At 52.7% G+C, this 25619-nt stretch overlaps 9 protein-coding genes across 9 annotated transcripts; 5 read left to right on the forward strand and 4 right to left on the reverse strand.

The window, feature by feature from the left end:
- Positions 1-1117: 1117 nt before the first annotated feature.
- PFLUO_LOCUS5112 (uncharacterized protein) lies at positions 1118-2280 on the reverse strand (the record flags this gene model as incomplete). The annotated part of the gene is made up of 3 exons (XM_073782530.1): positions 1118-1554; positions 1605-2191; positions 2249-2280. The coding sequence occupies 3 exons, from the start codon at positions 2278-2280 to the stop codon at positions 1118-1120; spliced, it is 1056 nt and encodes a 351-aa protein (XP_073639176.1).
- Positions 2281-3864: 1584 nt separating this feature from the next.
- PFLUO_LOCUS5113 (uncharacterized protein) lies at positions 3865-8828 on the forward strand (the record flags this gene model as incomplete). The annotated part of the gene is made up of 4 exons (XM_073782531.1): positions 3865-4195; positions 4252-4684; positions 4740-5491; positions 5539-8828. 4 exons carry the CDS (start codon positions 3865-3867, stop codon positions 8826-8828), a joined length of 4806 nt encoding a protein of 1601 aa, XP_073639177.1.
- Positions 8829-9449: 621 nt separating this feature from the next.
- On the reverse strand, positions 9450-10715 carry PFLUO_LOCUS5114 (uncharacterized protein; the record flags this gene model as incomplete). Its single annotated transcript, XM_073782532.1, has 1 exon — positions 9450-10715. One exon carries the CDS (start codon positions 10713-10715, stop codon positions 9450-9452), a length of 1266 nt encoding a protein of 421 aa, XP_073639178.1.
- A 217-nt stretch (positions 10716-10932) lies between these two features.
- PFLUO_LOCUS5115 (uncharacterized protein) lies at positions 10933-11852 on the reverse strand (the record flags this gene model as incomplete). The annotated part of the gene is made up of 4 exons (XM_073782534.1): positions 10933-11022; positions 11079-11379; positions 11457-11752; positions 11805-11852. 4 exons carry the CDS (start codon positions 11850-11852, stop codon positions 10933-10935), a joined length of 735 nt encoding a protein of 244 aa, XP_073639179.1.
- Positions 11853-12206: 354 nt separating this feature from the next.
- On the forward strand, positions 12207-13535 carry PFLUO_LOCUS5116 (uncharacterized protein; the record flags this gene model as incomplete). The annotated part of the gene is made up of 3 exons (XM_073782535.1): positions 12207-12250; positions 12304-12756; positions 12815-13535. The coding sequence occupies 3 exons, from the start codon at positions 12207-12209 to the stop codon at positions 13533-13535; spliced, it is 1218 nt and encodes a 405-aa protein (XP_073639180.1).
- A 792-nt stretch (positions 13536-14327) lies between these two features.
- Positions 14328-15983, forward strand: PFLUO_LOCUS5117 (uncharacterized protein; the record flags this gene model as incomplete). Its single annotated transcript, XM_073782536.1, has 2 exons — positions 14328-14973; positions 15031-15983. 2 exons carry the CDS (start codon positions 14328-14330, stop codon positions 15981-15983), a joined length of 1599 nt encoding a protein of 532 aa, XP_073639181.1.
- A 1790-nt stretch (positions 15984-17773) lies between these two features.
- PFLUO_LOCUS5118 (uncharacterized protein) lies at positions 17774-19247 on the forward strand (the record flags this gene model as incomplete). Its single annotated transcript, XM_073782537.1, has 2 exons — positions 17774-17921; positions 17989-19247. 2 exons carry the CDS (start codon positions 17774-17776, stop codon positions 19245-19247), a joined length of 1407 nt encoding a protein of 468 aa, XP_073639182.1.
- A 538-nt stretch (positions 19248-19785) lies between these two features.
- Positions 19786-23519, reverse strand: PFLUO_LOCUS5119 (Long-chain base-1-phosphate phosphatase; the record flags this gene model as incomplete). Its single annotated transcript, XM_073782538.1, has 5 exons — positions 19786-21233; positions 21810-22276; positions 22329-23090; positions 23177-23393; positions 23465-23519. The coding sequence occupies 5 exons, from the start codon at positions 23517-23519 to the stop codon at positions 19786-19788; spliced, it is 2949 nt and encodes a 982-aa protein (XP_073639183.1).
- A 963-nt stretch (positions 23520-24482) lies between these two features.
- On the forward strand, positions 24483-25438 carry PFLUO_LOCUS5120 (RHO4 protein; the record flags this gene model as incomplete). Its single annotated transcript, XM_073782539.1, has 3 exons — positions 24483-24767; positions 24821-25024; positions 25076-25438. The coding sequence occupies 3 exons, from the start codon at positions 24483-24485 to the stop codon at positions 25436-25438; spliced, it is 852 nt and encodes a 283-aa protein (XP_073639184.1).
- Positions 25439-25619: the final 181 nt, after the last annotated feature.

The raw sequence follows: 25619 nt of genomic DNA on the forward strand, positions 1-25619 counted from the left end.
TGGAGAGGGCCATGGAAAGTGGACATTTGTGTAAGAACTACAAGAATATTTCGCATGCAAAGGTCACGGTCGATTCCGCGGACATCTGCAGGAAACAAAGAAATAAAGAGCAATCCAATCCAGTCATGTCCTGTTGATAAATGGCTGTCATCTAGATTATCGTGGCTTCCCTGTTCGTTTCGTAACAACACAGGTTCCGACAAAAGGATAATGCCCGTATCAGCCGACACTCAAGCGGTCACACTCAACAAGTTCCTCACAGCATGGCAAAACCACTTTCTATTGTTGGAGCCGCCCTTGGTAGCCTACCTATACTAAAGTAACTGGATATCGGAGGAATTTGGGACGAGCAGAAAATTGCAGTTAACGTTAAACGGAGGCTAGGGGGACAAAATTAGATATCAGAGAATTCTCTTCATTAGAAGTCGAGTATACTCTGGCATAGTGAAAAGGGATCCGAATAATCTTATATCAGCTATGAAAGACCCCGAGTCGTGGGTTTTAGATGTAGGCAAGTTTGCATGTGCTTATTGCCATTTCCAGCACAATATTCCAATTTGACTTCTCTTCCTAATGACACAAGCATAGTAACGCTAGTCTTTGGAAAGCCAAGTATTTCCATCCATTGGAGAGTCGACCTGACCGGAGCGAGGTAGAGGGCACAAATTCTGATATGAAGCTACGAGTCAAATGATGTTGTGCCACCGAGTAGGGAGGCTTCCTACGGCAACGAAGCGTTTGTCTGCTTCTTCGAGAGTCGACATATTGTTGTACATGGTCGAGTTTCGAGAGGTCGGGACTCTTGTAAATGTTGGCTGACTGGCCGCTTATGGCGAGGAGATGAGAAAAAGTAAAACCAGAAAATAGGCAGATACTACTAGACCTTCCAAAGCCACAGATAAATCCAAAGCTAGTGTAGATGATCTAGAGTAAGGAGAGTTGGTGTAGATTTACTATCGACCGCATTGATATCACTCATCCTCTACTGCTAGGACAATAGGCGCAATGGAAAAGGGAATTGGCTGCACATGGACGAAGCTAGCGTGCTATATTTTATTAGAGTCGTATGTAGGTGCGCACTATGATGATGTTATATACAATCTATGCCAAAAATAATCTACAGCGAAGCCCTCGCCGTCCCCAGCACCAATCCCTTCTCAACCATGAGTGTCGTAATATCCTCCGCAACGCCCTTCGAAATCTCAAATCCGCGCCCACCAGCCCCATACCCATGAACGATATACCTCTCCCCATCAAGCTTCTCAGCCTCAATGCGTACACCACCTTCTCGGGCAGGCCGCCGCCCAACAATATCCTGGACGACGTCGAACTGCCCGCCGCTCTCGGGAGTGAAAGGGAACCACTTGGCCGCGTTGGCGAGCAATCGTTTCCGCGTCTCTGGCGAGGGATGCGGATCCCATTCATGCGGCTGCTTGGTGCCGCCGATGATCGTTCCCCCGTCCAGTGGGCGTGGAATGCAAAAGGACCACGAGCCGTCAGAGTTTTGGCGGGTGATTGTTGCAGAGACGGGGTTCCGGACGAGGCAGGTTTGACCTAGAATTGATTTGTGAGTGATGCTTTCTATGAGCGTCGTGCATACATACCTCTGATAATGAACGAGCTCGGGTCCGCGAAGCCCATCCCCGAGCAATTGACCACGGTTTTGACATTCGTCGCCAGACTAAATGCCTCCCGCGGATCCGTAAGCGTACCCCGCATCGCACGCCCACCCTTGAGAATGAACTTGCGCAGCATATGCGCACAGTACACGGGCGAATTAATCACGTAGGTCCCATAGTGCACCCCCCACTTGACACCCCGCGGCAGTTCCGTCGGCGACAAAACCCGGAACTCATCGAGATGGGAGTAGACGATGCGCACGCTCTGCTCATCCAGATATTCCGGTGGCGGAGCCTCCAGATGCTCCACGCCCTGGACGAACCGGATGCCCGCGCCGGGTTCGGCGGCGGCAATCTGGCGCAGGTACTCGTACGTGCGCCGCGCTTGGTCCGCTTCGCGCAATGATTGTGGCGACGAGCCTGGTACGGGACGGTAGTGAGCTCCTGCCCACGGGGATGCGTAATTGACGGATGTGTCGGAGGGGAGATCGCGGGCGATGAGGAGGAGTGATTGATTGCGGCGTAGGTGCTGTTGGATGTGAAGGGCGGTTGTGAGGCCAATGACGCCGGCTCTGGAGATCCAAGGTCAGCTGGTCTTTTCTTTCTTTCCTCGTGTAGAAGAAGAATACCCTATCACGATCACGGTTTCTGGCTCGGACATGGCGGGACGAGCACGTCAGCAGAGCCTTTTGGTTGTTCTGTTGGTGGGTGAGTCAGGTCTCCGGGAGAATCATTAGTTAATCTGGGGAAGCGATAAGCCCCACCGGTCAGATGATGAAGTGAGATAGCCGACATGATCAGGTGTTATTAGTGTTGTTCCATCGAACAGCGGAATAGAAGAGATGGAAGAAGATCACTGGACCAGCCTGGACAGTCACGGGACAGAAAGCATCATCCTTCTGGACATTTCTTCCAACAAGTATTCTTCCCCCCTGCCCGACTGGACCGGTGCAACATGGCTTGCCCAAGCTCGGTTGACAACCCTGCGGAACGACAAAAAAGGGCCCAAGCTCCGATATGTTGGTTCTTCTTCTTGCAGGGCACACAGTCACATCACATCCATCATCCATCGGTAGTACCCGAAACGGGATCGTCGAAGCTGCCGAGCTCCCACCCCTGTTGTTTACCTTAACCCACCACCCATGGCCGATCGCGAAACTTTCATCCTTTTTCCCTCGTTCCCGCCCTGCCCTGCCACGACCCACGCTAATCCCAGCGTGGGTGCGGGCGCTAGCAATGGCCGAGCAGGGGTGCTGATTGGTGGCCGGGGTGACGAAAGGTGCAGATTCGTCACAACGAGCATCCCAATCACATCCGTTTCCACTCGACTTCGATACTCACTTGCAACGGCCGTTACTCGCCTGCTGCACTGCCATCGCCTAGCGTCTCACTGGCCTGGGATCGTCCTGCAGTTCTTCTCATGCCGACTCAGGCATCGCGCACTTCGTTGGTCCCGCCACCGAAGGCCCGATCTCCTTTTCCGTTCATGGTCTCCCCGATCCTGCGCTGGCAGGACTGTATGGTCCGCTTGGAAATGAAGCGCCCGGCACTCTTGCCCCAGCGCCTACTCCGATTGCTGGATGGGCTGGAGATCTGGATTTGCCCCTCAGCATACCCCCATCCATCAGATGGGAATATATGTAAAAGCAGAACGCCACTTGGTGATTTTTATAGAACAGATGCGGAAGGGCCGCTTCTCCTCCCCTAGTCACTTTTCTGCTCTCCCCACTTTCTCAGTCACAAACCTAGGCCCTCTAAATGTGACGAACGTGGACGCGAGTCACTCCTGTCAGTAAGCGGCCCGGGATATTATTCTATTCTTTCGTCTTTGACAACACCTCGTTGTCTCTCCACGCATATCGCCTACTGCGCAGCTTTTCCTCTTTAGGGCTGCGATCTTCGAGCCTGCTAGCCCGCCCTCCCTGGTCCCGGTCTGGCGCTAAATCTGCCCTACTCCCCGGTCTTCTAGATGCCTTGTGCGATCTCAGCAGCCTGTCTTCTCTTGCCTTGAGCGGTAATCTCAAGGGTCGTGGCGCATTAGTAACCTTCCCCCCTGGTCAAAGGCAATCAGGTCAGTCCAGACAGTTCTTATTTTCGCCTTTCCCCTCCCCGCATCCATGCTCTTCCAGTGTTGAGATCGGTGTTTGTGGCCATCCCGCCACCTTCGTAAATGCCAGGAATGGTTGAATTGACATGGAACAGGAGCTCGGTGCTGGAATCGCGACCCTCGAGGACCGTCAAAGCAATGGCACCGCCGCCGCAAGCTCCAGAGCCACGCTTGGAAGCCTGTGCCTCGACGGCGTCGCTCTTTCTCTACGCCCAGGATTCCGTGATTCTGTGCCTCCACCATGATACACTGGCGGTAGAACGTCGATTTCAGAGCCACCAGGAAAAGATCGACTTTATATCAGTGGACAATGTCAGTGAGCGGGGAGCCGGGAGGCTGGTCGTGAGTTACGATGTCGGCCAGACGGCAATCGTCTGGGATATATTCACCGGCACGGAGATCGCACGGTTTGCGTCCTTTGAGCACTTGACAGTGGCGTCGTGGATGCGCAATGGCAATGTTGCATTTGGTAAGAAAGCTGATTCAACTTATGTTTTGACTTGCTAATGCAGCAGCACTACGCAGGCAATGGGAAAGGCGAGGTTATCCTCTTCGAGCCCTCGACCTCGGAGCATATCTCAGCGCGCACCATTTTTGACCCTATCACCGCTTTGGCACCCGCAACGGATTGTCGGACGTATGCCATTGGGTACCAGAATGGATCGATCTTGATTGCGACTCTTCTCCCCCAATTCACTATTCTTCACACATTAACGACTTCTCGCGGGCCATCCCCGATCATTTCTCTCGCCTGGCATGCTTCGTCCTCGAAACAAAAGTCAGACATGCTGGCAACGCAATCCTCGAATGGTGACCTTAGAGTCTGGAGTGTGGCGAAACCACCGGGTAAGGAGGCGCCTCGAGTAATTAGGGTTTTGAAGCGGTCGGACTCCAGCTCCGCCGACCCGAAATGGATGGCATGGTCCAAAAATGGCAGAATCATTCAATACTTGGAAGGGTAAGTACTATGATCATTCCCTCATTAAGTATCTCCTAACATGTTCTTGTTCTAGTGAAACTTGGTCGTGGGATGTTCGAACAAAACACGTCTCGTACGACCCTGTCCCGACGGTAGAGAACGTGCAAGGCATAGCAAACTACGGTCCAACGGCAGCGCTCTTCACCATCGGCCCTCTTGGCTCAGTACAGCAGTATGACGTGGAGACACCGGCAATGGTAGCGAATGTGCAGCATGTTCCAGTCAGCGCGCGATCAGTCGCCTCCGAAGAACCCAGATCACGGCACTTGCAAGATCCACCTGAAATCCGAGAACAGAATGGCCGTCGGACTCCGTTCAAATCGAACGGCATCGATAAACAGCAGCGGTCAGATCTGATCAGTCCTGCCTCGTCCCGCAGCCGAACCAACTCCGTCAGTTCCAAGGAATCTTCGGAGAAATACCCGACTCGGCCCTTTTCACCACCGAGTCGGTCTGGTAGGAGTGCAACCACTTTCTCCCTGACATCTACTGAAAGAGACACGCCCCAACCCTCGGCTTCTTACGCCTATGCATCATCGGTGTCGATGTCCTCTGTGAAAAGTTCTCGTGCTGGATCGCGATTGCGCAATGAGGTTCACCTCAGCCCAGCAGAGAGAAATATCATCGACTTGTTCCCATTTACTCGTGCACGCCTCAACGATGTGCCGTACAAACAGCTACCGCCCATGGATGAATCCCATTTAACCCCAGACGACCTCCGCCGGCAGATGTTGAACGTGGTCTTTGGCTGGAATGGAGATATTGAAGAGCTGATTAGAGATGAATGTGCGTTCTACTTCTTCCTTTTGTACTACATCTACTAACATTTGCAGTGAGCCGCCACGCTGTGGGCAGTCAAAGCGCCACACTGCTATCGCAATGGCTTGGCGAGACGGACACTGACCAAATGGCCTCGATGATCATCCCCGGGGCAGTGACAACCTCCGACTGGATGCTATTGGCCTTGAGTCAGATGAGTGGTCAAACACAGGCCAACAAAGTTGGCCAGGCCTTCGTGCAGAAGCTGCTTGAAATCGGCGATATTCATACTTCAGCATCTATCCTACTTGGTCTCGGGGACAGCAATGATGCGATTGAGGTCTATGTGTCTCGCAATCACTTTATGGAAGCCATTCTTATGACATGTCTTCTGATGCCAACGGACTGGCAACGACAATCCTATCTGGTTCGCAGATGGGGAGAATATGTTGTCTCTCATTCCCAGCAGCAACTTGCCATCCGCTGTTTCATGTGCACCGGCGTCGAACCCTCCGAACCGTGGACATCTCCAGGTGCCCAGCAAGCTGCCTCATTTGCTGATATCATTGGGCGGTCACCTCTGGCCTCGCCTGAGCCGCCCCGGCCAAGCAGCGCTAATCGAATGGCTCCGCCCTCTCGTCCAAGATCAGCATCTAGCCAGAAACCCAATTTAAAGACTCCAGCGCTGAAGCTGATCACATCATTTGATGCCCAACCGAGCCAACGGTTCCGCTTCCCTGGATTGAAGTCTGATGATCGCACACCAACAAATGCGCCTGGAGTTACTCCTATCGCGGAGTCGGCTGTTGCTGACTCTGCCATTTCCCCTGGAGGATTTGGGTCATACAAGCTCAACAATATCCAGAGTCTCAACCAAGCGATGACTTCTCGGACTAGCACTCCGGCTTTCAACCGACGCCGCCTCCCCTCCATTGGAGAAACCCCGGTGGACGTGCATCCTCCATCATTCTCTCGCTCAAATTCTTACGGTCAAGGCGAGTATGCCTCGACATCGGAGAACGAGGAAGCCAGTGGTCAGGAGCAGAGCCGTGATGGTCAAGAGGAAGATGGTGGTGGCCTTTTAACGCTACCATCTGCGAAATATAATCCGCAGCAGGAATCGCAGGGCCCCAGTCCACAGGGCCCCAGTCCACAGGGCCCCAGTCCGCAAACAGCTGTACAGACAAACGACAAATTTGCGTCTATCAAAGGACTTCCCTCGCCTGCCCCCGGTATATTTGATGTACTGAAGGAGTACACAGATCCCCGGAATGGCTCTCGCGACCGCAAGCCAGATGGACTCCAAATTGAGTTGCTGCATGCCGAGCAGAGCTACTCGGACATACAAAACCGCTCTGATCTGATTCCCAGTGCGAAGAGTACCTCAACTCTCAACAGCCATGCATCGAACAAGAGTCCTAGTGTCAGTGGCAGGAGTATAGACCAGTACATCAGCAGCTTGGATGAAGCAAACTACCATGCGAGGAGATACCGCGATAATCGCAGTCATGGTCGTGAAAGACGAAACGCAGATGAAACAGGCAGCCAAAGCTCGCGCATTCACCGTTCTCGTGAACCATCTCAAGAGAATCGCGGCCGCAATGATCGCCGATATATCCAGCCTGCTAAACGCTCCCCCTCCTCGCCGATTCCCATGTCCCCAGAAGAGCTGGCTCGATACCACAACGAGAAACCAGAGGAAAGCCAGGCATCCAAGTCACGATCTCGCGCCAGGAGTGGAAGCAAGATGCGGAAAGGAATTTCGCGCACGAGAACTCCTTCTGAGCGTCACCGGAATCGTTCAGAACGTCGTGCCCCAGGAGACAGACATGAGCCATCGACGCGAGGTCGTAGTATTGATCGAGATGGGTCGAGTAACCGCTCTCCATCATCGCCACTTCCCATGTCTCTTGCCCAGAATGACAACTCGAAGGGCGAAGGTGCGGAAGACCCCCTGAGACTAGTTTCTAGTAATCGAGAAAGGCTACGCAGTCGCCACCGGAGTGCCAGCCGGCGTCGAGCCGAGCGAGCAACGAGTGCCAAGCCAGATCCGTCGCAAGAGCCAAGGACTAAGGTGTCACATCATCGATCTCAGTCAGAATTTGAGCCAGGCATGGCTGTGCAGCCTGCAGAGCCGGAGCTTTTGAGTGCCAAGGTCTTTGGGCAAGAAGTCGATGTCTTTGCCAATGGAAACTCCCAAGAACCGCCCTGTCCGGCTGCAGATGATTTCCAAGAAGCTGTTTCGCCGACAACGCCATTCGTCACTCTAGCGGAGAAGAAACGGAGAGAGTTGGCAGCTGCTGAGCTGGAGGCAAGGCGACTATCGCTGGCACGCAATCCCTCGGCTCCCAACATCCCATTCCCAGGTGACATACAGAACGCTCGAAGCCCAATTCTTGAAGTCTCCCCTGCTTCGTTCCAGGGAAATTCATACTTCCCGCGGGTGCCTTCTCGCAACCAGATCCCCAAGGCTAAAGAATCACCGGAATACCAGAGCAGTTCCGATTCCAGCTCTTCTAGATCTGGTGTTCCCATTGGACTTCCGGCAACTCCCAGGGCAATGCGGCATCCCAAGTACGGTGTTGGAACCGAGGCTGAGCGGCCACCATCTGTTCCTAGTCTACCAGCAGACAGTTCCATTTTGCTGGCCGATGCCAGATATCAGTTCGAGGCTGAGCGAATCGGCCGGTCTATGTCTGTCCCCATGGCAGAATACCACATCCCCCCGGCCCCGGAGATCCCACAAGATGTGCCCATGCACCCTCACTTCAACCCTTCTCTCCCTCGAAGCCGCTCTGGCAGTCGCAGCCGGAACATGGGCCACCACCGCCGCACCAGTTCTGGCGGCCATTCACCCGGCACGTCACCGCATGTGACAGTGAGTATCGAAGAGACAATAGACAATGCAATGCACCAGCAGCGGCAACGACCATCCGCATCACAAATGGAAACCATCCCACCTCCACCACCACCCCCAATCCTGCCCGAGCTGCAGCACCTGAACACACCGCCTCCTCCACCTCCTATCCCAGGTGACAGGAACAAGCTCGGCTCCCTGCGCCAATCATCCGCAACTATCGACATTGGCATCGACAACGAGAACATGGGAAGGCTCCTCCCGCGCGCTGTGACCGCTGCTCCAGCCCTAAACGGGAACGAAACTCGTCCGTCTCTCGGCCGGCGCATGTCTTTTGATCATCGCCGGAACCGCAGCGGAAATAACGAGAGCTTCACCAACAAGCTTCGCAGCTTGACCCGCATGCGCACGAACAGTCGCGGCATTGAGCCGGGGGCTCTGACTAGCCTTTCACCTGAGATGCCGTATGAGACTTTCCACTCTCAGAATCAGAGCTATGGGATCTAGGTGACTTTTTTGATGTGTTTTTTCTCCTCTCTTTCCTGCTCTACAGTGTTATTGAAGAACACGAAACTCAGATCTTTTCTCCGGTTTCGTTTCTTTTTTTCCATTTGATTTTATACCCTCCCTCAATCTATCGGACGGTTTCCTATTGTCTTGATGATATTCATTCCCTTTTTTTTTTGGATTGAGTTATGCAACAGATCCGGACATAGTTCCCATCTATCTCCACAGTTAATCATTGGAGCTGCTTTTCCTTGGTTGTCCTTTACTTTCAGCCTTTACTATACATCTCCTTCCCAAAATTGTGGACGGAGATTGCCTCGCGGCTTTTCGTTCACTCTTTTTTTTTTGTGATTTCTGTTGTCTATTGGGGTATCATATCTATATTAGCTCTGCCTGCAAAGGCTAATAATGACAAAGTTTCTGCATCTCAGGATTTGAGGGATTCATATAAATACCAGTCGTATTGCTTCCTATCTTGGGAGTGGAAACTTCTGCTAAAACGCACTTCGCTGGCGCATATGGAGTATATTACAGAGACAAACAGTGTGCTACCACAGCTGAGGTCGTTTAGAAATTTGTGAATACATTGCTATGTAGTTGTACACCTGGAGCAACGAAGGACTATGATCCCCAGCCCCGACCTCGCCGCATCGCATCACTGGGAGCATTCCTCTCGGCGTCCATCATCCGATCGAAATCGGCCTGAGCCTGCTCCCGCTCACGGCTGCGCTCACTTTCATATCTATCGTTCTCTGATTCCATGTTCCGCTGCGAGCCGGGCTGCGATGACCCCTGCCGATACTGGGGGCCCGAGGCATTCTGTCGTCTGATCCGATCCCAAGCACTGCCACCTGACGTGCCATCAGGATTGGTTCCCCGGTACTCCGGAGCCGTGGGACTATTGTCATCATCGCCAAAGAAATCGCCGCCTCCGGACCCGGACTCATTGCCAGTGCCCTGTGTTGCTGTCGGGCTGCCGTACATCCCTGGTCGGCGAGAGCCGTCTGGACCAGAACGCGACTGATCCGCTGAGTAAGACTGTTTGCTAGACTCCGTGGCATTGTATGTCATGTCGTTCTCGCTGGAGGAAGCATTGTACGGCGAGGAAGATGAGGATGGAGAATTCAGCGAGCCAGGAGAGTCATAGCTGCCTTGCTCGTTATCATGGCTTTCCGCATAGGCGCCAGCGGTATCCTCGGCAGACTGATTTTCCCCTCCTTCCCCTCTAAACCGGCGCATCTTTTGCATTTGCAGCTCATAATTGCGCTTCCGCCTCTCCTCAGGCTTCTGCTGCGCCATGTCCTTCCTGAAATGCTCCAATCGCGGGTCCCCGAGTATGTTCCGAATATAGTTGGACGTGCTGAATGCAGACGAGACGATAGCGCCAAGCGTGCCCCAGAAAAGCAGCTTGAATCCCGCACGAAACGCTACCTGTTGGAAGCCTGTCCGGTCAGATGCGGCGAAATTCCGTAGTGTGGTGAGCAGCTTGGCAGGTGTCGGATCCGCAGGGAACATTGGTGACTTGCGCGCGCCATTGTATAAGTAGGCCGTGCCGGCAAACACGGATAGCGGTAGTCCGATTCGGCCGTGGTACAGTTCGCGCGTGCCGTGTTGGACAAATGCGTCCACCTCTTCCTGTGTTGCCTCTCGGCCACATATTACGTATGTGTTTTGCACCCGTTCGGATATGCTATGAATTGCCCGCCTATTCCAGAACCGATTGCCAAAGAATCCAAAGTATAGTGTGAAATAGTCCGGCCGGGCCATGAGCTCTGGCTTGATCTTCAGCGGCCGGCCGAGCGCTCCGTATACGACGGTTGAAGATCCGTCGGAGTCATTGTTGTTGGAGAACCCGCCTGCTTGCGGGGAGGCATCGTCGAGAACCATGGGGGAGTCGATTCTGGGAATCGTCGACGGTGAGCGAGCGCTGTTAACCGAGATGGACAGTGGAGAGCGAACGAGAGAGGGAGCTTGAGCTAAGTTAGACATGACGTGGGTGCTGACTCAGCATTTCTATAGAGCACTGATTTATCTACATCTTTACTTCGAAGGAGAAACGATGTTGCCAACTTATTAAATTCATTTAATGAGAATACTCTGCTTTTTACCACTTCTCAGCGTATGGCCTAAGGTCCAACTCAAAAGCAAACGTCGTGCGTGGCTGGGTGTGCAGATGCCAGTAGGAATCCGCAATCTAGATGAATGATGAGCATACAATCCAATGGAAAACAATTAATGGGGAAGTCCTACCGCGTCGGGGCTGAGCTTCCCATCCTCATGCGCAACAGTGTAGGCCTTGGTGCGGGGGATATCGATGATGCCGTCGATGATTGCATGCGACACATGGATTCCCTGCGGGCCGAACTCGCGGGCAAGAGATTGGGCCAAAGCGCGCAAAGCAAACTTGGCGGAAGCAAACGCAGCGAAATTGGCCGAGCCCTTGACGCTCGCTGTGGCGCCGGTGAAGATCAAGGTGGGCGGGTGGGGAGATGTGCCTTTGGCCTGGAGAAGCAGGGGCAAAGTGCGCTTGGCAAATCTGAACGCGCCCGTTCTGTGTATATATTCGGTCAGAATATTTGGTGAAGTTTGGTAGAAGCAGCAACAGAGTATGCTTGGGTGGATACATACGCCTGCGTCTCGAGCGAATTCGAATACTCTTCCTCCGTCACCTCCAAGAACGGCTTCCGTGCAAAACTACCGCTGGAATTAAACACCGCTGCAGCTATTCCGGCACCGGGGTACTTCTGTGCGATCTGATCAAAGGCGGCCTTGACGCTGTCGCTGTCGGAAAGGTCGGTACTGATACCCACGGCTTGGCCGCCACTTGAGTTGATCTCCTTGACCACGGGTTCGTAATTCGAGGGTGTCCGAGATAAAAGGACCACCGGATAGGCTTTGCCGAAAATCCTAGCGATGGAAGCGCCCTGGTGGGATGTTAGAGATGGGGATGTAGGATAAGGAGTGAACACGACTTACAGTGCCGGGGCCGACGCCGGCGATAATTGCGAGGGACTTGGATGCCATGATTGAAATGTAATGTCCGGGATGAGAGGGTGGGTTGTTGGTTATAAAAGGACAGTTGAAGCTTGGTGATCAATAATCCTCGGCCTGGGACTAAACGCCGAGCTTAGAAATGCAACAGGTCGATGATATCATCGGTGGGAGGGATGGTGAATGTTCAACAGACCCGAAAGGAAGGTGAAATTCAACCGTGAAGCTAAAAATCAGGTAATCTTTGTACTGAGGAAAGACAAATATCGTGTATAGACCGAGAAAGAATAATAAATCGTGGATGTGGTTGTATATAGATGCTGCCTCAGGCCGCCAGATAGATAAGATGCGCGACGCCGATTATTTTCTTCGCAGCGCAACGCTGCCATGGACCAGCCAGATCCCTTGCTGAGCGAGCTCTGCTCCATCTGGTATGCTCCCTCCCTATCTCTTCTACTGCTATACGGACTAACGCCCTCAACAGCCACACCAATCCCCCAAAATACCGCTGTCCGCGCTGCGCAACCCGCACCTGTTCTCTACCATGCACACGACGCCACAAGCTCTGGTCCCAATGCTCCGGAGTGCGAGATCCAGCCGCCTACCTCCGGCGCAATGAACTAGCCACAGAATCCGCATTTGACCGCGACTTCAACTTCATCACGGGCATTGAACGCACGCTCGAGCGCGCCGGCCGAGAGACAGAGAACCGGGGCATTGAGCTTCCGCGGGGACACTTGGGGGACCAAGCGGAGACAGATGGAGCTCCAGGGGCAGAGGATGCAGCTCCGGGAGGGAAGCGGAAACACCCTCATCAGGGTTTGGTCAAAGGTGAAGCTGGGTTCTTGCGCGGCGCGGAGGCTGGCGGCGTGAATGTCGTTCGGGCGCCGAGGGGAATGACGCGGAATAGGCAGAATGCGTCGCGGTGGCATCCTAAGTGAGATTCAATTTATTTTTGGGTTATGGAACAGGTGCTGACATTTGATATGAAACAGACACAAGTGCCTGAATTGGTCCGTGGAATGGATCACTGCAGCCGGGGAAAAGACCGTTCGGGCCTGTCTTGAGACATGCTCTATTGCCGAGGCATACGATCGTGTCTATCCAGCTCCAAAAGAGGTGAAAGCTCGCCCTGGACAGTTGAAGGAAGAGCAGGACGTCAGTAAAGAACCTGCTGTGAAGGAAGATGCGACAGCACCAGAAGCTGCTTCATCTGCACCAGCCGAATCTACAGAGACCCCCGTGGTACATCCTTCCAGTTCAGAGCCTGTTGGTACTGGATCAACCGCAGAGAAGCAACCAGCAACCGATCAAAGTATTCCACCTCACCGCGGTCTTTATTTCTACCTCCATCGACCACGAACCACGACCAAGAGGCCCGTTCTAACTCCCTTATCACCATCTGCAAGTCTCACTACTGCGCTGCGCGGACACACCGTCCTTGAATTCCCCACGATCTACGCGCTTCCAGACTCCACGGCAACATTGCTTGCAGAAAAAGAGACATCGCCGTTTCTCTTGGAAGAGGAGTATCTGCGTACCCTGGGCCCCCAAGACGCCGATGGAAATCAATTGCTGGAAGTTTCTGAGGTAGACGCCGAAACTACTGGAGATTTGAAGTCGGTCGATTTGCGAAATGTGGACGAGAACGAGGTGATGGAGGTGCTCCAGCAGGAGTTATTTGAACCGGTTCCAGAGGAGGCGGGACCGTCATGATCACTGCGAGTCTGCTATGGATTTCACCTGTACCATGAAGCCAATGATAACTATAATCAATAGAGTAAAGATCCAAGGTGTACCTGATCTAGGTTGTCTTCTTATCTAAGGCACCATTACAACATCAGGCATCAAACCAGGCCTCACAGTAATACTGATACCAAAATGACAACTGTGCCGCCGGATACGGGCTACTGCAAGTGAGGCGCCACCATTTGCATCGTTGGCACCAATCAGCGGTGGGTGGCGACCCCCTTAAAGCAGCCGAACGCCAGTCAGGCGCTCCACTAGCGAGGGTCTGTGCAATGTATCCGTCTCGTCATAAGGCGTAATTTATGCTCACCACCTTCTTTTCCCATGGCCAGGCCCTGAAAATGAGTCAAAACAGACACGGAAAAAGATACAGGGGAGTTAAAATTGAACAGGAAATAACTCTGGTGTAAAATCGACATAAATGGTAGTCAAAAGGGTGCAAAGTGAGTCAGAGAATGAGTGATGTTGCACATCCGACCGCATGAAAGAGCCCGGAAGGGGGCCACAAAGGGCTGCCACCCACCCCCAATGCCCTGCCCGACTACTGTCTTCGCGCCCAGATGCTCGCCTTCCTCTCTCTCTCGCTCTCTCTCTATCAGCACTTCCCCATCACTCCGAGCATACCACTTATAGCCATGGACAACTTCATGGTATAGGTAAGGCTTCGCAGGAGCGCCTTTCCGCCGTATCCCTTGATTTCCGAATATGTCCACTGTGACCTCCCTCGAACGGAGTCTTTCTCGATCCTCCCACAACTCCATGTCTAGTCCGCGACTCTCGGTTCCGCGCGAGGCGACACCGCCCGATCTCTCTCTCTCCTTTCTGCATGATCGGATCAACCAGCTGGATTCGCGGGTCTTTGAACTCCGAACTACCGTCCTGACTAAAGATGGTTATACCGAACGCCGCAACCGCGAAGATCAACATATACGCCAGGAGTTCAACAACCATTACGGTATTTCGCAACGCATCGATTTGAATGTTGTCGCCCTGCGCACAGATGTCGACCTTTTTAAAGCCGACGTCAAGACCGATTCGAACCAAATCAAAAGGGATGTCAGCTATCTCAAAACGGATGTCAACCATTTGAAGACCGAGTCGAATCTGATCAAAACCGATATCAGCTATCTCAAAACAGACGTTCATCACCTTCAATCGGACGTTCACCATCTCAAATCCTCTGTCTTCCAACTCGAACGCCAAGTCGATCATCTTCAGGCAGATGTTGGCGAGATAAAGAACCGCTTGAGGTATGAGGCACGCAAGCACTGGAACTCCATCTCCAATACGGCTACCGCCAACATCGCAATAATACCATGTATCCGCGAGGACGGTATCGTAGAGTGGCCCAGCTGGTTTCCAAAGACCGTGTGGAGGTTCTGGCGCCTGAAACAGCCAAGTCGAAGTAAGCAACAGGTCTTAAAGATACATACACCCCTTCCTTGTCTAACCTACCAATTAGTTCACCGACTCGTTGAGCTCGCTGAGTTCTACCAACTGGAAGGCTATAAAGATTGGATGCGAATGCAGTCTCATCACATGATGTTCGACTTTGGCAATGACAGCGATTCTAGTGATGACGAGACTCGGCCCAATTTGACTCGTGAAGAAGCTGTCCGCCAATATCCCGAAGCAGCTCTTCAGGCACTAGCGGCAAGACTGGGACTGGTGTGGTCCAGTATTCGCAACGAGATGGGTGATGGTCCACATATGCGTCCTATCCGTCGTCCTTCCAAGCGTCAACAAGAGGAACTCTCCGTCGCCGGCTCCAGACATCAAACCAAGCCGGGAAAGATGCCGCGCGTCTCCCCACCGCGCCGGCAGGACGTGGATCCCACTGACCCTCTATATCGTTTGATAACTGAGGGGTTTCCGGAACAATCCTCAACCAAGTCGCCTGTGTCTGAGGGCGATGAGCTGGGGTGGGATGCCTACCCAGATGTCTCTGAAAGCGCGAAGAGTAAGCTGCGCGCTCTGGATCCCCAGGATGTCCAATCATTGCTCCGCGCTCTTGAGAAGGGACGTCTTCAGCTCAAACCCAGTGGATCGGAGCTCCACGGATCTCCAGCGAGATCTAGGGCAAGCCAAAGCCTTCACAGTGTTAAATCTGTCAAGTCTGCCCCGCAGGCCTCACAGGCGGCGTCTTCCCACAAGTCTCCTACAGGGGCAAGGACAAGCCACCACAGTGTCAAGTCCGTTCCACAAGAATCCGCTGGGTCGCTCGCAGCAGCTCCAACGCCCGGAGTTCCAACCTCTTTTCATGATACCAACCCTTTCACCACCACACCCCCTGTCTACTACGCCCAAACTTCACATCATTCTTCCGACGCACATTTCGCTGCGACCCCCAACATCCGCCCGGCAGCTTCTCCTTCTCCCGATAGTGCATCGACGCCTGAATCGGAAGAGGCCTAGAAGCAGCAACTTTTGGCAGGACCTGCTTACCGGTTCTTTGTTATACCATGCAATGTCCAGCGCTTCGGCCTGGTATAACATATACCATATACCACATACTCTTGTACTTTATAGCATTTTGCAGCGGGTTTTGCATTCTGGATGGATTTTCAATATTGCGCGTGATTTGGTTCAATACCCCTGGTTCTGCGCTTTGGATTGTCTTTAGCGTGTTTTTTTGTCTTTCCGATCAATCTTATTGACTGATCGACGGCACAGATATGTCCCGTCGATCGTGCTCTGAACTTGTCCCTGGCCTTACGCGTATGACTTCGAGATCGTGTCGATCCCGACGATTTGAAAACCCTACGCCTCGAATCTAGACTAAACCCATGCATCGTGGTGCACTTATCATCGCTGATGACATCTCCATAAGTTGACCATGGAAACAGATTTATTTACCCTGTTTCTGTATATGGTGAACCCAACTAACAGTATAAACAGTCCCTCGCTCGACAAAATCTTGCTTCCAGAAGAACAATTACTCACTCCTGGTTTACCACATGTTAGTTAATTCATGACGGACTCAGCCTCAGTACGTGTTTTTTCAGCGACATGACCAAAAATGGAGCCGAAACCAAAAAGGAGATTCGTTTGGCAAAGAAGGGCAACATGCATGATCTCCAGCAATATCGAGCTAAGCGTTTCTACAAAGAAGATAATCTGGAAACCATTCCGTTCACCGCGATTGTCCAAAAAGAGCAGACTATGCGAGAATTGGTTCAAAAAGAGATATACTTGATCGAAAAAAGCAAAAGTCAATCAAGCGACAACCAGGAACTACAAAACAGCTCTCTGAATCAAGCGAAAACTATTGGCTCTGTGAGCGGAATGGACTGATTAATAGGACTCACGATATGAGTCCACTAATACCAGGAGAGTTTGGGCAAAGATGCAAGCTCGTTATTTGATAGCTAGATAGAAACGCATTGCCCTATAACTACAATTCTCTCAATGCTAGTTGTATCTCTCCTCTTTAGAATACTGGGGGTTTACGAAAGTTTAAGATGGGGGTTGGCTTCTGTTTTAGAAAAATTAGGGTGGTTTACATAGCGAACTATGTATAATGCGGAACAGCATAGCGTGCGAATAGCGGAAAGGAGGGGGTGACTATACGGTCCCTGTTGCACTGTTGGCCTTTGCGTTGTATTTAGTTCTTCTTCTCATTCTTCTTCTTCCTTGATTCAACCATTTGCGTCCTCTCCGTCTCGTTCATCAACTGTCTTCTTCAATCCAGTCTACAAAATGTGCCCATTTCTCACAAATTCTCAGCTATCAACCACCCAACCCTATCAAGACCGTCAGAATCGGCGCCGTCACTATGGTGGTCACCATCCTGATTGCTCCCTTTTTGACACCGCAGTTTGTGAGCGGTCTCGTGGCTGCCAGACCAACAACGACGACTGCATTGCATAGATCGAAGCCCTGAAGCACGTGCCGTGCTGAGTCAGCTGCATAATTTAAGTTAATCGCTGACCGCGTCTCTCTTGATCTCTTGAGTCGCAGCCTCGCATTAAATTCAACTTCCAGGTTGAGAGCCTCAGTTGCGGCTCTTGTCCTGGCTTCTTCCCTGTCAGCCCTTCAATGATGGGCATGAAAACTTCGTCTTTCCCTTCGTTCCACATCTCCCCTCTCCCTTTATTTTCCTTGTCTCATACCTCTCCTTCCGCTTCAATCGCGACACAACCTTGAGCTTGCGCCTCTTGCGTTCTTCACCCACACCACCAACAACCCCCTTCATAAAGATCAGTATGGGGGGGTTCTTCTGGCGACGAAAGTCGCAGGCTCCTCCGAAACAGGAACCCGAGCTCCCACCTCAGCCGCAGTCGCAGTCGCCATTCGGCGCATTTGCAAGTTGGCAAGCTGCTCAATTCCCCGCAGCTAGCCAATACTCCGATGGTAAGAGCCACCATCTGTTTCACTGGAAATACCATCAGCGCAGTCTGACTCACATTGTCAGTTTCAGATGTCCACCGCACACCACCGGTTCCGGGCGCATTCCCAGAATCACCTCCCTCGTCACCCACCCTTGCACCCAGCGATCGCCGCGAAGCAGTTGCCGGTTCAATTGATCAGGAGGATGGTGTTCATATGGAAGACCTCGCTTCTGCGCTCCCCGAATTATTAACAGCTCCTGAGCTCCCGACAGAACTCGGACGACATCTGCATCCGCGCAAACCGACAAACCTCACTCCTACGCCCACACGAGTCAGACGCGTGCATCCAGTCACACCGCCTCATTTAGTCCTGGAAGATGAAATTCCTGTGGATGATCCATGGAGTCAGCAGTCGCTGGCGTATGAGAGGCTGCCTTTCGGGCGACCAGTTTCTGCTGTGCACCTTTTCTACCCTGATCGGAGACCAATTCCATCTGGTCGGATCGAATCTGTCTTCACATCACAATGGCAAAGGCTGGAGAAAGAAAGAAAAGCCCAGGAGCGCGACCAACGCCTCCCCACAAGAGCCATCCCGAAAGGACTTGCAGTGCGCCCACTCTCCTGGGAGTGGCTAAATCGTGTGTCGCAAGAGATGAAAAAGCCGAACAACCACAAGGTCGCAATGTCGCTTTCTGGGGATCCAATCTCCCGCAGAGATATCGCCACCTGCGTTACGCCTCTTGAGTGGCTAAACGACGAAATCATCAACGCCTACATCGCCTTGATTATTGATTATCTTCGCGACTCGACAGGCCACACCGGCCGTCAAGATCAACCTCGCTACCACGCCTTTAACTCGTTTTTCTACTCTAGCCTTCGAGATAAGGGATATCAAGGTGTCCGGCGATGGGCCAATCGCGCCAAGATTGGCGGCGAAAAGCTCTTAGACGTGGATACGGTCTTTGTTCCCGTCCATCAATCAAGCCATTGGACCTTGTTGATCGTTCGACCGGGAGACCGCACAGTCGAGTATTTTGACTCGCTGGGTGCTCGCGGCGCGGCCCAGTTCAAAGTCATCAAGGAGTGGCTGCGCGGCGAGCTGGGGGCCCGATTCGACGAGGAAGAATGGACTTTACTCCCATCGAGATCCTCGTCGCAGGACAACGGAAGTGACTGCGGCGCATTCCTCCTCTCGAATGCAAAGGCAATCGCCATCGGTATCGACCCCCGCGCGTTTGGTGCGGCCGACATCAACATGCTCCGCAAGAAGATTGTGGCCGAGCTCATCAACGGCGGACTGCGGGGTGAGTTTAATCCGGTCGAGAAGACGGGCATTGCCCTTCTTTGAGTTTCATATAGTCGGCGGCATGATCACCTTTCCATCACCTCGCTCCGTCCTCGAATATAGTCGAGCCAACACCCTCGACATACCCCACCGTCTCCTATCCATCCTCCTTTGCATACTGTTCCGAGGTGTTTTTGTTTTCTGTTCTCTTCTTTCTTTCCATCTGATACATTCTGTTCCGGCGCACAAGGGCATATTGAAGGCGGAAGGCGCAGCAAATACGGTCTTGGTTCTGCGGATTTCTTGATGTTTTGAATGAATTCAGTTGATACCCCACTTGCGTCGTTATCCAGAGAAGAAGAGAAAATGATCTTTTTGATTCCTTTATACTTGATTTACCGTGGCATTCTGCGTAATGAGATACACGGAATACTGTTTCCCTTGAGCCAGGTCAATCCCGTTGTTAGACGATTTGATTATTATAATACAATTCCACTTCACGGCCCAAGAGCCCTAAAAATACAGGTTGTGCATCTCTGTCGAAGCGTAGAGATCGGGAATGATAGTCACAATTGCCAGCCCCATCGGCCATCCCGGAAAGCTAAAGGCTATCAATGGCACACGGCCTATGGCATGAATCAGGCTGCGGGTCTTCTCCACCATGATCATCATTATCATGGTCATGGTCATGGTCATGGTCCTTGTGGTGCTTCCGTCGTCGTCGACACTTACGGCCCTTCCTCCCTTTCTTGCACTTGCGGTGTTTCTTCTTCTTAGATAGGTCATCGGCAGGCTCATTTGGCGAGTGCGTCGAGTTCGTCGAGTGTCCATTACCGGTTTTATTCGACTGATTTGCGGGTGAGAAGGCCTGATGGCCGCCATGACGCTGCGAGGCAGGAATACCGACTCCCTTGTTATGGTCCGAGGACGTGTTGTACGCCAACTCGATCCATTCAATGCCCAAGTAGATACTGTCTCCGAGCCTCATGTCTCCCGTCCAGATACCGCCGTCACTCCACAGGTTTATCACCACCATACTCTGCAGGTTGGGCACGCGGTACGATTTGGCGTCTTGTAGCCGATTGTCGATGTACCATCGCGAGATAGACGGAAGCCAGTCCAGCCGGTGTGTTGACCATGACGTCCAGGCAAAGGGGAGGTCGATTTCCGAACTTGCGCCGGGGATCATGATGTCGGCTATTGGATCATAGTCTGGCTGGTTGGCATAGTGGACACGATAAGATGTGTCTTTGGTTAGGATTTCGATGTCTGATTCGGTGTTCAAGTCGTGGTAGGTGAAGATGCCGACACATGCACCAGGAGCTGGCCGGTCATCCTGTACGGAGGTTGATTTGTTGTTCAGAGCCGGGATGGCATGCTGCCGCGGGTCTAGCGGAGGCCAGTCCTTAGGCTGAACAGGCTGCGGTATAGTCATGCTGGCGGGGAGGAGCCGCAGACGCACGCGGATGGAGGCGTGATAGATATTGCTGATACGGGTCTCGATCTCGGCGGTCGATGTATAGTTCGTGTGGCGGGTGGTGCGCAAGACCAGATAGGTCAAGTTGTTCCCTCGCTCGTGATCCTTGGTGAAGAAGACGTTCCGCTTGCTGTTGACCATGGACACCGGGGATTCCTTCGTGCGATGGCGCTCCCATCCCTGGCTGCTCCAGTCCTTTTCAAACGGCGTTTCGAAGAACAGCCAGGAGTCAGGATCAGGACTCTCCCCTTCGCCTATCGTGCTTGTGACATTGACCTCCGACTCTTCAGAGTCATCATCATAGTCCACCCAGTCGTCCCAGTCCCACTCCGAGTCCCAGCTCCTGTCATCTTCGTCGCTCTCGTCCTCATCCTGCCATATGGAGGTTGTCGAGTTGGCGAACTTGCTCAAGGGAACGGAGCGGAAGTCCCACATCTTGTAGTGCTGGAAATATCCTGGATTGGGACCGGAGACCACGAAGCAATCGCATTGCCTGGTATCTTTGTTGGTCGGTGCCGACAGGACAGGACGGCCATGGGTGTCCAGCGTAGGAGCCGCAGCAGCACAAGCCACTGCCAGGATGAGAGATAGAATCATTCGGGATGGCATCATTAGGAAGGAAAGCGACACACCCATACACACGCACTTAGTTGGTGTTGGTGGTGGTAGTCAAGATGGATGATGGAATGGACGAAGAAGAGGAAAGAGAAGGACTTCATACATTGCAGGCGCCAACCGTCCAACAGGGAATACTCGCACCTTCCTTTCCACTATTCGCACCCTATTCAGGGAAATAACAGTCAACAAGCCCCACAGGGAGGCGGAATTATAGGTTAGGTAATGATAATAACAAGGATGCAAGGTTCAATGTTTATGTACAGGCACAGTCAAAGAGTAATATGTCCCTGAAAGCGGCCACCTCCCCAGCCCAGCCTGCTGAACTGGAATCAGACCACAAAGTGACGGATAGGCTCATGGTTTCCCAAGTACCTACCCATGCATCATCATCCATCTAGTACGTGCCGAGTCCCACTCGCTCAAAGATGAAGGGAACGACATCGACTACCACGTAGGCAATCCCTGCAAGAAAGACAGACAGTGAGTGGCTGTGTTGGATCAAACTAGGAGGGCTTGGACAGGTTGCTTACCGGTGTATACGATCAATTTAGTCACCACCTCAACATCGTACCGCACCCGAGGCTTTTTGATCTGCGAGAACACCTCCTTCTCGTCGGACTTTTCGTCATATTGCGGGGGTGGTAATGGTGACACCCGGAGGTGGCTGTCCGCGTCGACGGCGGAAGAATGCGGGCTGCCAGTGCCCATCATATGCTCGTACTCGTCCAGTTTGGATTGCGTCGACGATGCAACGGCTACTCCGTTGGGCTTGCGGTCACCGTCTGCTACTGGGGAGGGACGGCGGTCACTCGATGCGCTCTCGCGTCGGCGTTTCTGGCGGTATGCCAAGGTTTCATAGGCATCGGCTTCGGACTGCGGGCCGACGGAGATGGCTCGACGGCGAGGATGACGCATAGAGGTGAGGATGGATGGGATGTCAGAGAAATTAGGGAGCACATCATGATCTTTCAAATGTGAAGGGATGGTCGTGTATTTCCTGAAAGAATATTAGCAACGGCTTCGGATGAGAGAGACGAGACGAAACCTACGAGGCAGTGGTGAAGAATCGACGGGGCAGAAGAAGTCCGAGTTTCTCCAAGCTGCGGAAGAGAGGAGGCAGCATGCGCAACAGAGAAGGCTTCATGGTCTCTCGCCAAGCAAACACACACAGCACGCCCAAGACCAGACGGGCAACAGTTTTGATCAACCCCAATTCATCGAATCGATACGGGATCGAGCCGTCCGCCCAGGCGATGCTGGATTTGGCGAACCTCCAGGAAGCCACAGTGACGCCAAGTTCCACGCCTGCGAAAGCGACACTATCATCAAAGCACGGACAGTCGTCCGCTGGCTCCGGATGTATGCGCACCATCGTGAGAACCACAATCGTGATGAATAGCATCTGTGTCCACGAGGCGGACAGAATATAATCGTCGTACTCGAACCCATAATGAAATTGTGCGAGACCAATTGCCGTACCCATGATGCAACCGATAATCACATCAAAGAACCCATGCATCCCGCAGTATAACCGACCCAAGACAATGGACCCGACGTAGAGATAAGTGATCACTTGAAGAAGGAGAGCGGCTTGCGTGCTAAGGGTCGAGTCCGGCGAATGAAGTAAAGATAAAGCGTATACGGCGACAGAGACGGCGTTTGTCGAATGGGTGGAGGGAAACCCGTATTCCAGGGCTGCGGACCCGGACATGGTAATCCGCTGCAGCGGCGGAGACAGAGGCCGAGGAAGACAGAGCAAGTCTTTGACAAACCCACTGAGAAAGACACCTGCGGCTAGGATGCGCACCAGTCTATACGTTTTCCGAGCTGTCAGCCACCACAAATTCTCATGGACCGTGGGGCACTCCCAATACGGCGACGGAGACATGTGACATACCCTCGACCCAAGTCATTCGACCCGCACCAGAAAAGGAAGGGCAGGAAAACCATGAAAAACGTGTGGGTCCCCAAGTTGGCCGTAAAGGCAAAGTAGGAGTCGAGCGCAGGCGTGCGGACTTTTTCCTGCGCCCAGGCGAGGTACGGGGTCTCATATCGGATCAGAGGCAGCAATTTTTGTCGGGGCCAGTAGCGCCAGAGGGGTAGACGGATCGAATCTGGGAGAAGATGATTAGCGATGCGTCAATAGGCAGTATTTGCGATTCGGGTGGCGGGCATTGTCGCATACAATGATTGAGGCTCTTCAGCCCGGCATCGGGCTGGTCCTTGGCGGCCTCTCCCATCGTGCAGGGAGTTATCAAGGTTGGTGTTGCGAGGAATCCATAGAGGGACAGGCTTCGGGCCTGCCTATAGGAACGTCGGACGAGGATCAATGAGGGAAAGATATAAGGAGTGAATGACAGTTGGCTTGAGGAGATGGGAAGACCAGCACACGATAAGGACCAGCCGCGGCCCCTGATGCAGTGTGGGCTTAGTCAGAGTGGGCCACGGAGAGAGCTCAATGTTGGAGTATACTTCACGCTAATAAACAGTAGTGTTTGTGACTGCAAGGTATCAATTGGAATCTATGCTTCTTGATCGGATCGGATTTTGGGTTTTTTGGGTATGAATTGTGGTTCGTGATCGCCATTGGGTCCACCACGCAGTATAGAAGAAGGAGTTAGTATAGCGGGGCGAGATCGTATATCGCGGAAGTGAGATGACATCTATGAGAAGCGACGTTTTTAGGGAGTATGAGGAAGAAGAAGAAGAAGAAGAAGAAGAAGAAGAAGAAGAAGAAGAAGAAGAAGAAGAGCCTGGCTCATGCGACTACTGAGTAACTACTCGCGAGCACGCCTGATATACAATACGGACTAGGTCACATGATATCAGGGTATTTGTCTGGAACCAGGGATAACCACCGCCAACGACCTCCTAAGAATAATTCGTGGTGTCTGAAATATTTCAGTAGTAATTTAAAAATAGGATAGATCTGCCAGCTGAATGGTGGAGAAGAGGGAAACCCCCGGTCATGGCATCATCGGGCGCGTTGCCATGGCAGCCACGTAAACACGGGGTCTCGTTTCAACCAAGATCGGGCTATCGGGTCTATCGCAATCAAGATCATGGCGATCCTCTTTCCTCTTCACACTCCTCACCTCTCCTGATCAGTACCAACCAAGGAGGACGACACAACCTCACTTCTTCCCGCACACGCGCGCGCTCTTTCTCTCTCTCTATCTCCCCCCTCTCCATTCCTCACCACCATGAGCAACATGTATGACGATCAGTACTATGGGCCCTCACATGGCCGCTCTGTTGCGCCTCCATCCCCTTCATCCATGTCCCCCCGCTACCACAACCAAAGCAACACTGTGCGAGTAAGCAACGGCACCGCCAGCACCAACACCAGCTTCTCCAGCGGCCACATGTCTGAGGCTACCAACATCACACAGCCGCCTGCCTTCTCGAAAAAGTTCGTCGTGGTGGGCGATGGCGGATGCGGCAAGACCTGCCTGTTGATCAGCTACTCGCAGGGATACTTCCCAGAGGTAGGAATCTGATCTCGACCACCACGGAAGACAAGCGCTGATGGTATCTATAGAAATATGTCCCGACTGTATTTGAAAACTACATCACCCAAACCATTCACCGCGCAACGGGCAAAACAGTGGAATTGGCCCTTTGGGATACTGCTGGCCAAGAGGAATACGACCGTTTACGTCCGCTGTCCTATCCCGAGACTGATCTTCTGTTTGTCTGCTTTGCTGTTGACTGTCCCGCGTCATTGGAGAACGTGGTGGACAAGGTAAGCTCTTTCCTTTTGAATTATCGCTTAACAATCTAACAAGGTACATAGTGGTATCCCGAGGTCCTTCATTTCTGCCCAACCACCCCAATCATCCTGGTGGGCTTGAAGTCCGACCTCCGCTCCAAGCGAACATGTATTGAACTCCTCAAGACACAAGGGCTCACGCCCATAACCCCAGAGCAAGGCCAGGGGGTGGCCCATCGAATGGGCGCAACCTACATCGAGTGCAGCAGCAAGGAAATGCGTGGTGTTGACGAGGTGTTTCAGAAAGCGATCGACACCGTCGTGGCCACAGAAGACCAAGGCTGGTCCACCCAGAAGCCACATCAGCGCAGCACCACCAAACCCGGCGGCGGGGGCGGCGGAGTCCAAGGCAAGAAGATCAAGAAGCGGACCTGCAAGATTCTGTAGACCTGCTTCTCGTTCGATGCCTCTGTTCTCATGACCATTTTCTTCTTCTTACCCATTGGCCTGCCTACAAGCCTGGTTGCTTTGTCGGCTTGCCTGCGTGCGTCATGATTGTATGTGAACATGGTCGCCGCAAGCTGGACAAAGCTAGATATGACTCTTGCAAAATTCTTCTGTTCGACCC

Source organism: Penicillium psychrofluorescens (genome assembly GCF_964197705.1).
Source record: "Penicillium psychrofluorescens genome assembly, chromosome: 3".
Classification (NCBI taxonomy): Eukaryota; Fungi; Ascomycota; class Eurotiomycetes; order Eurotiales; family Aspergillaceae; genus Penicillium; species Penicillium psychrofluorescens.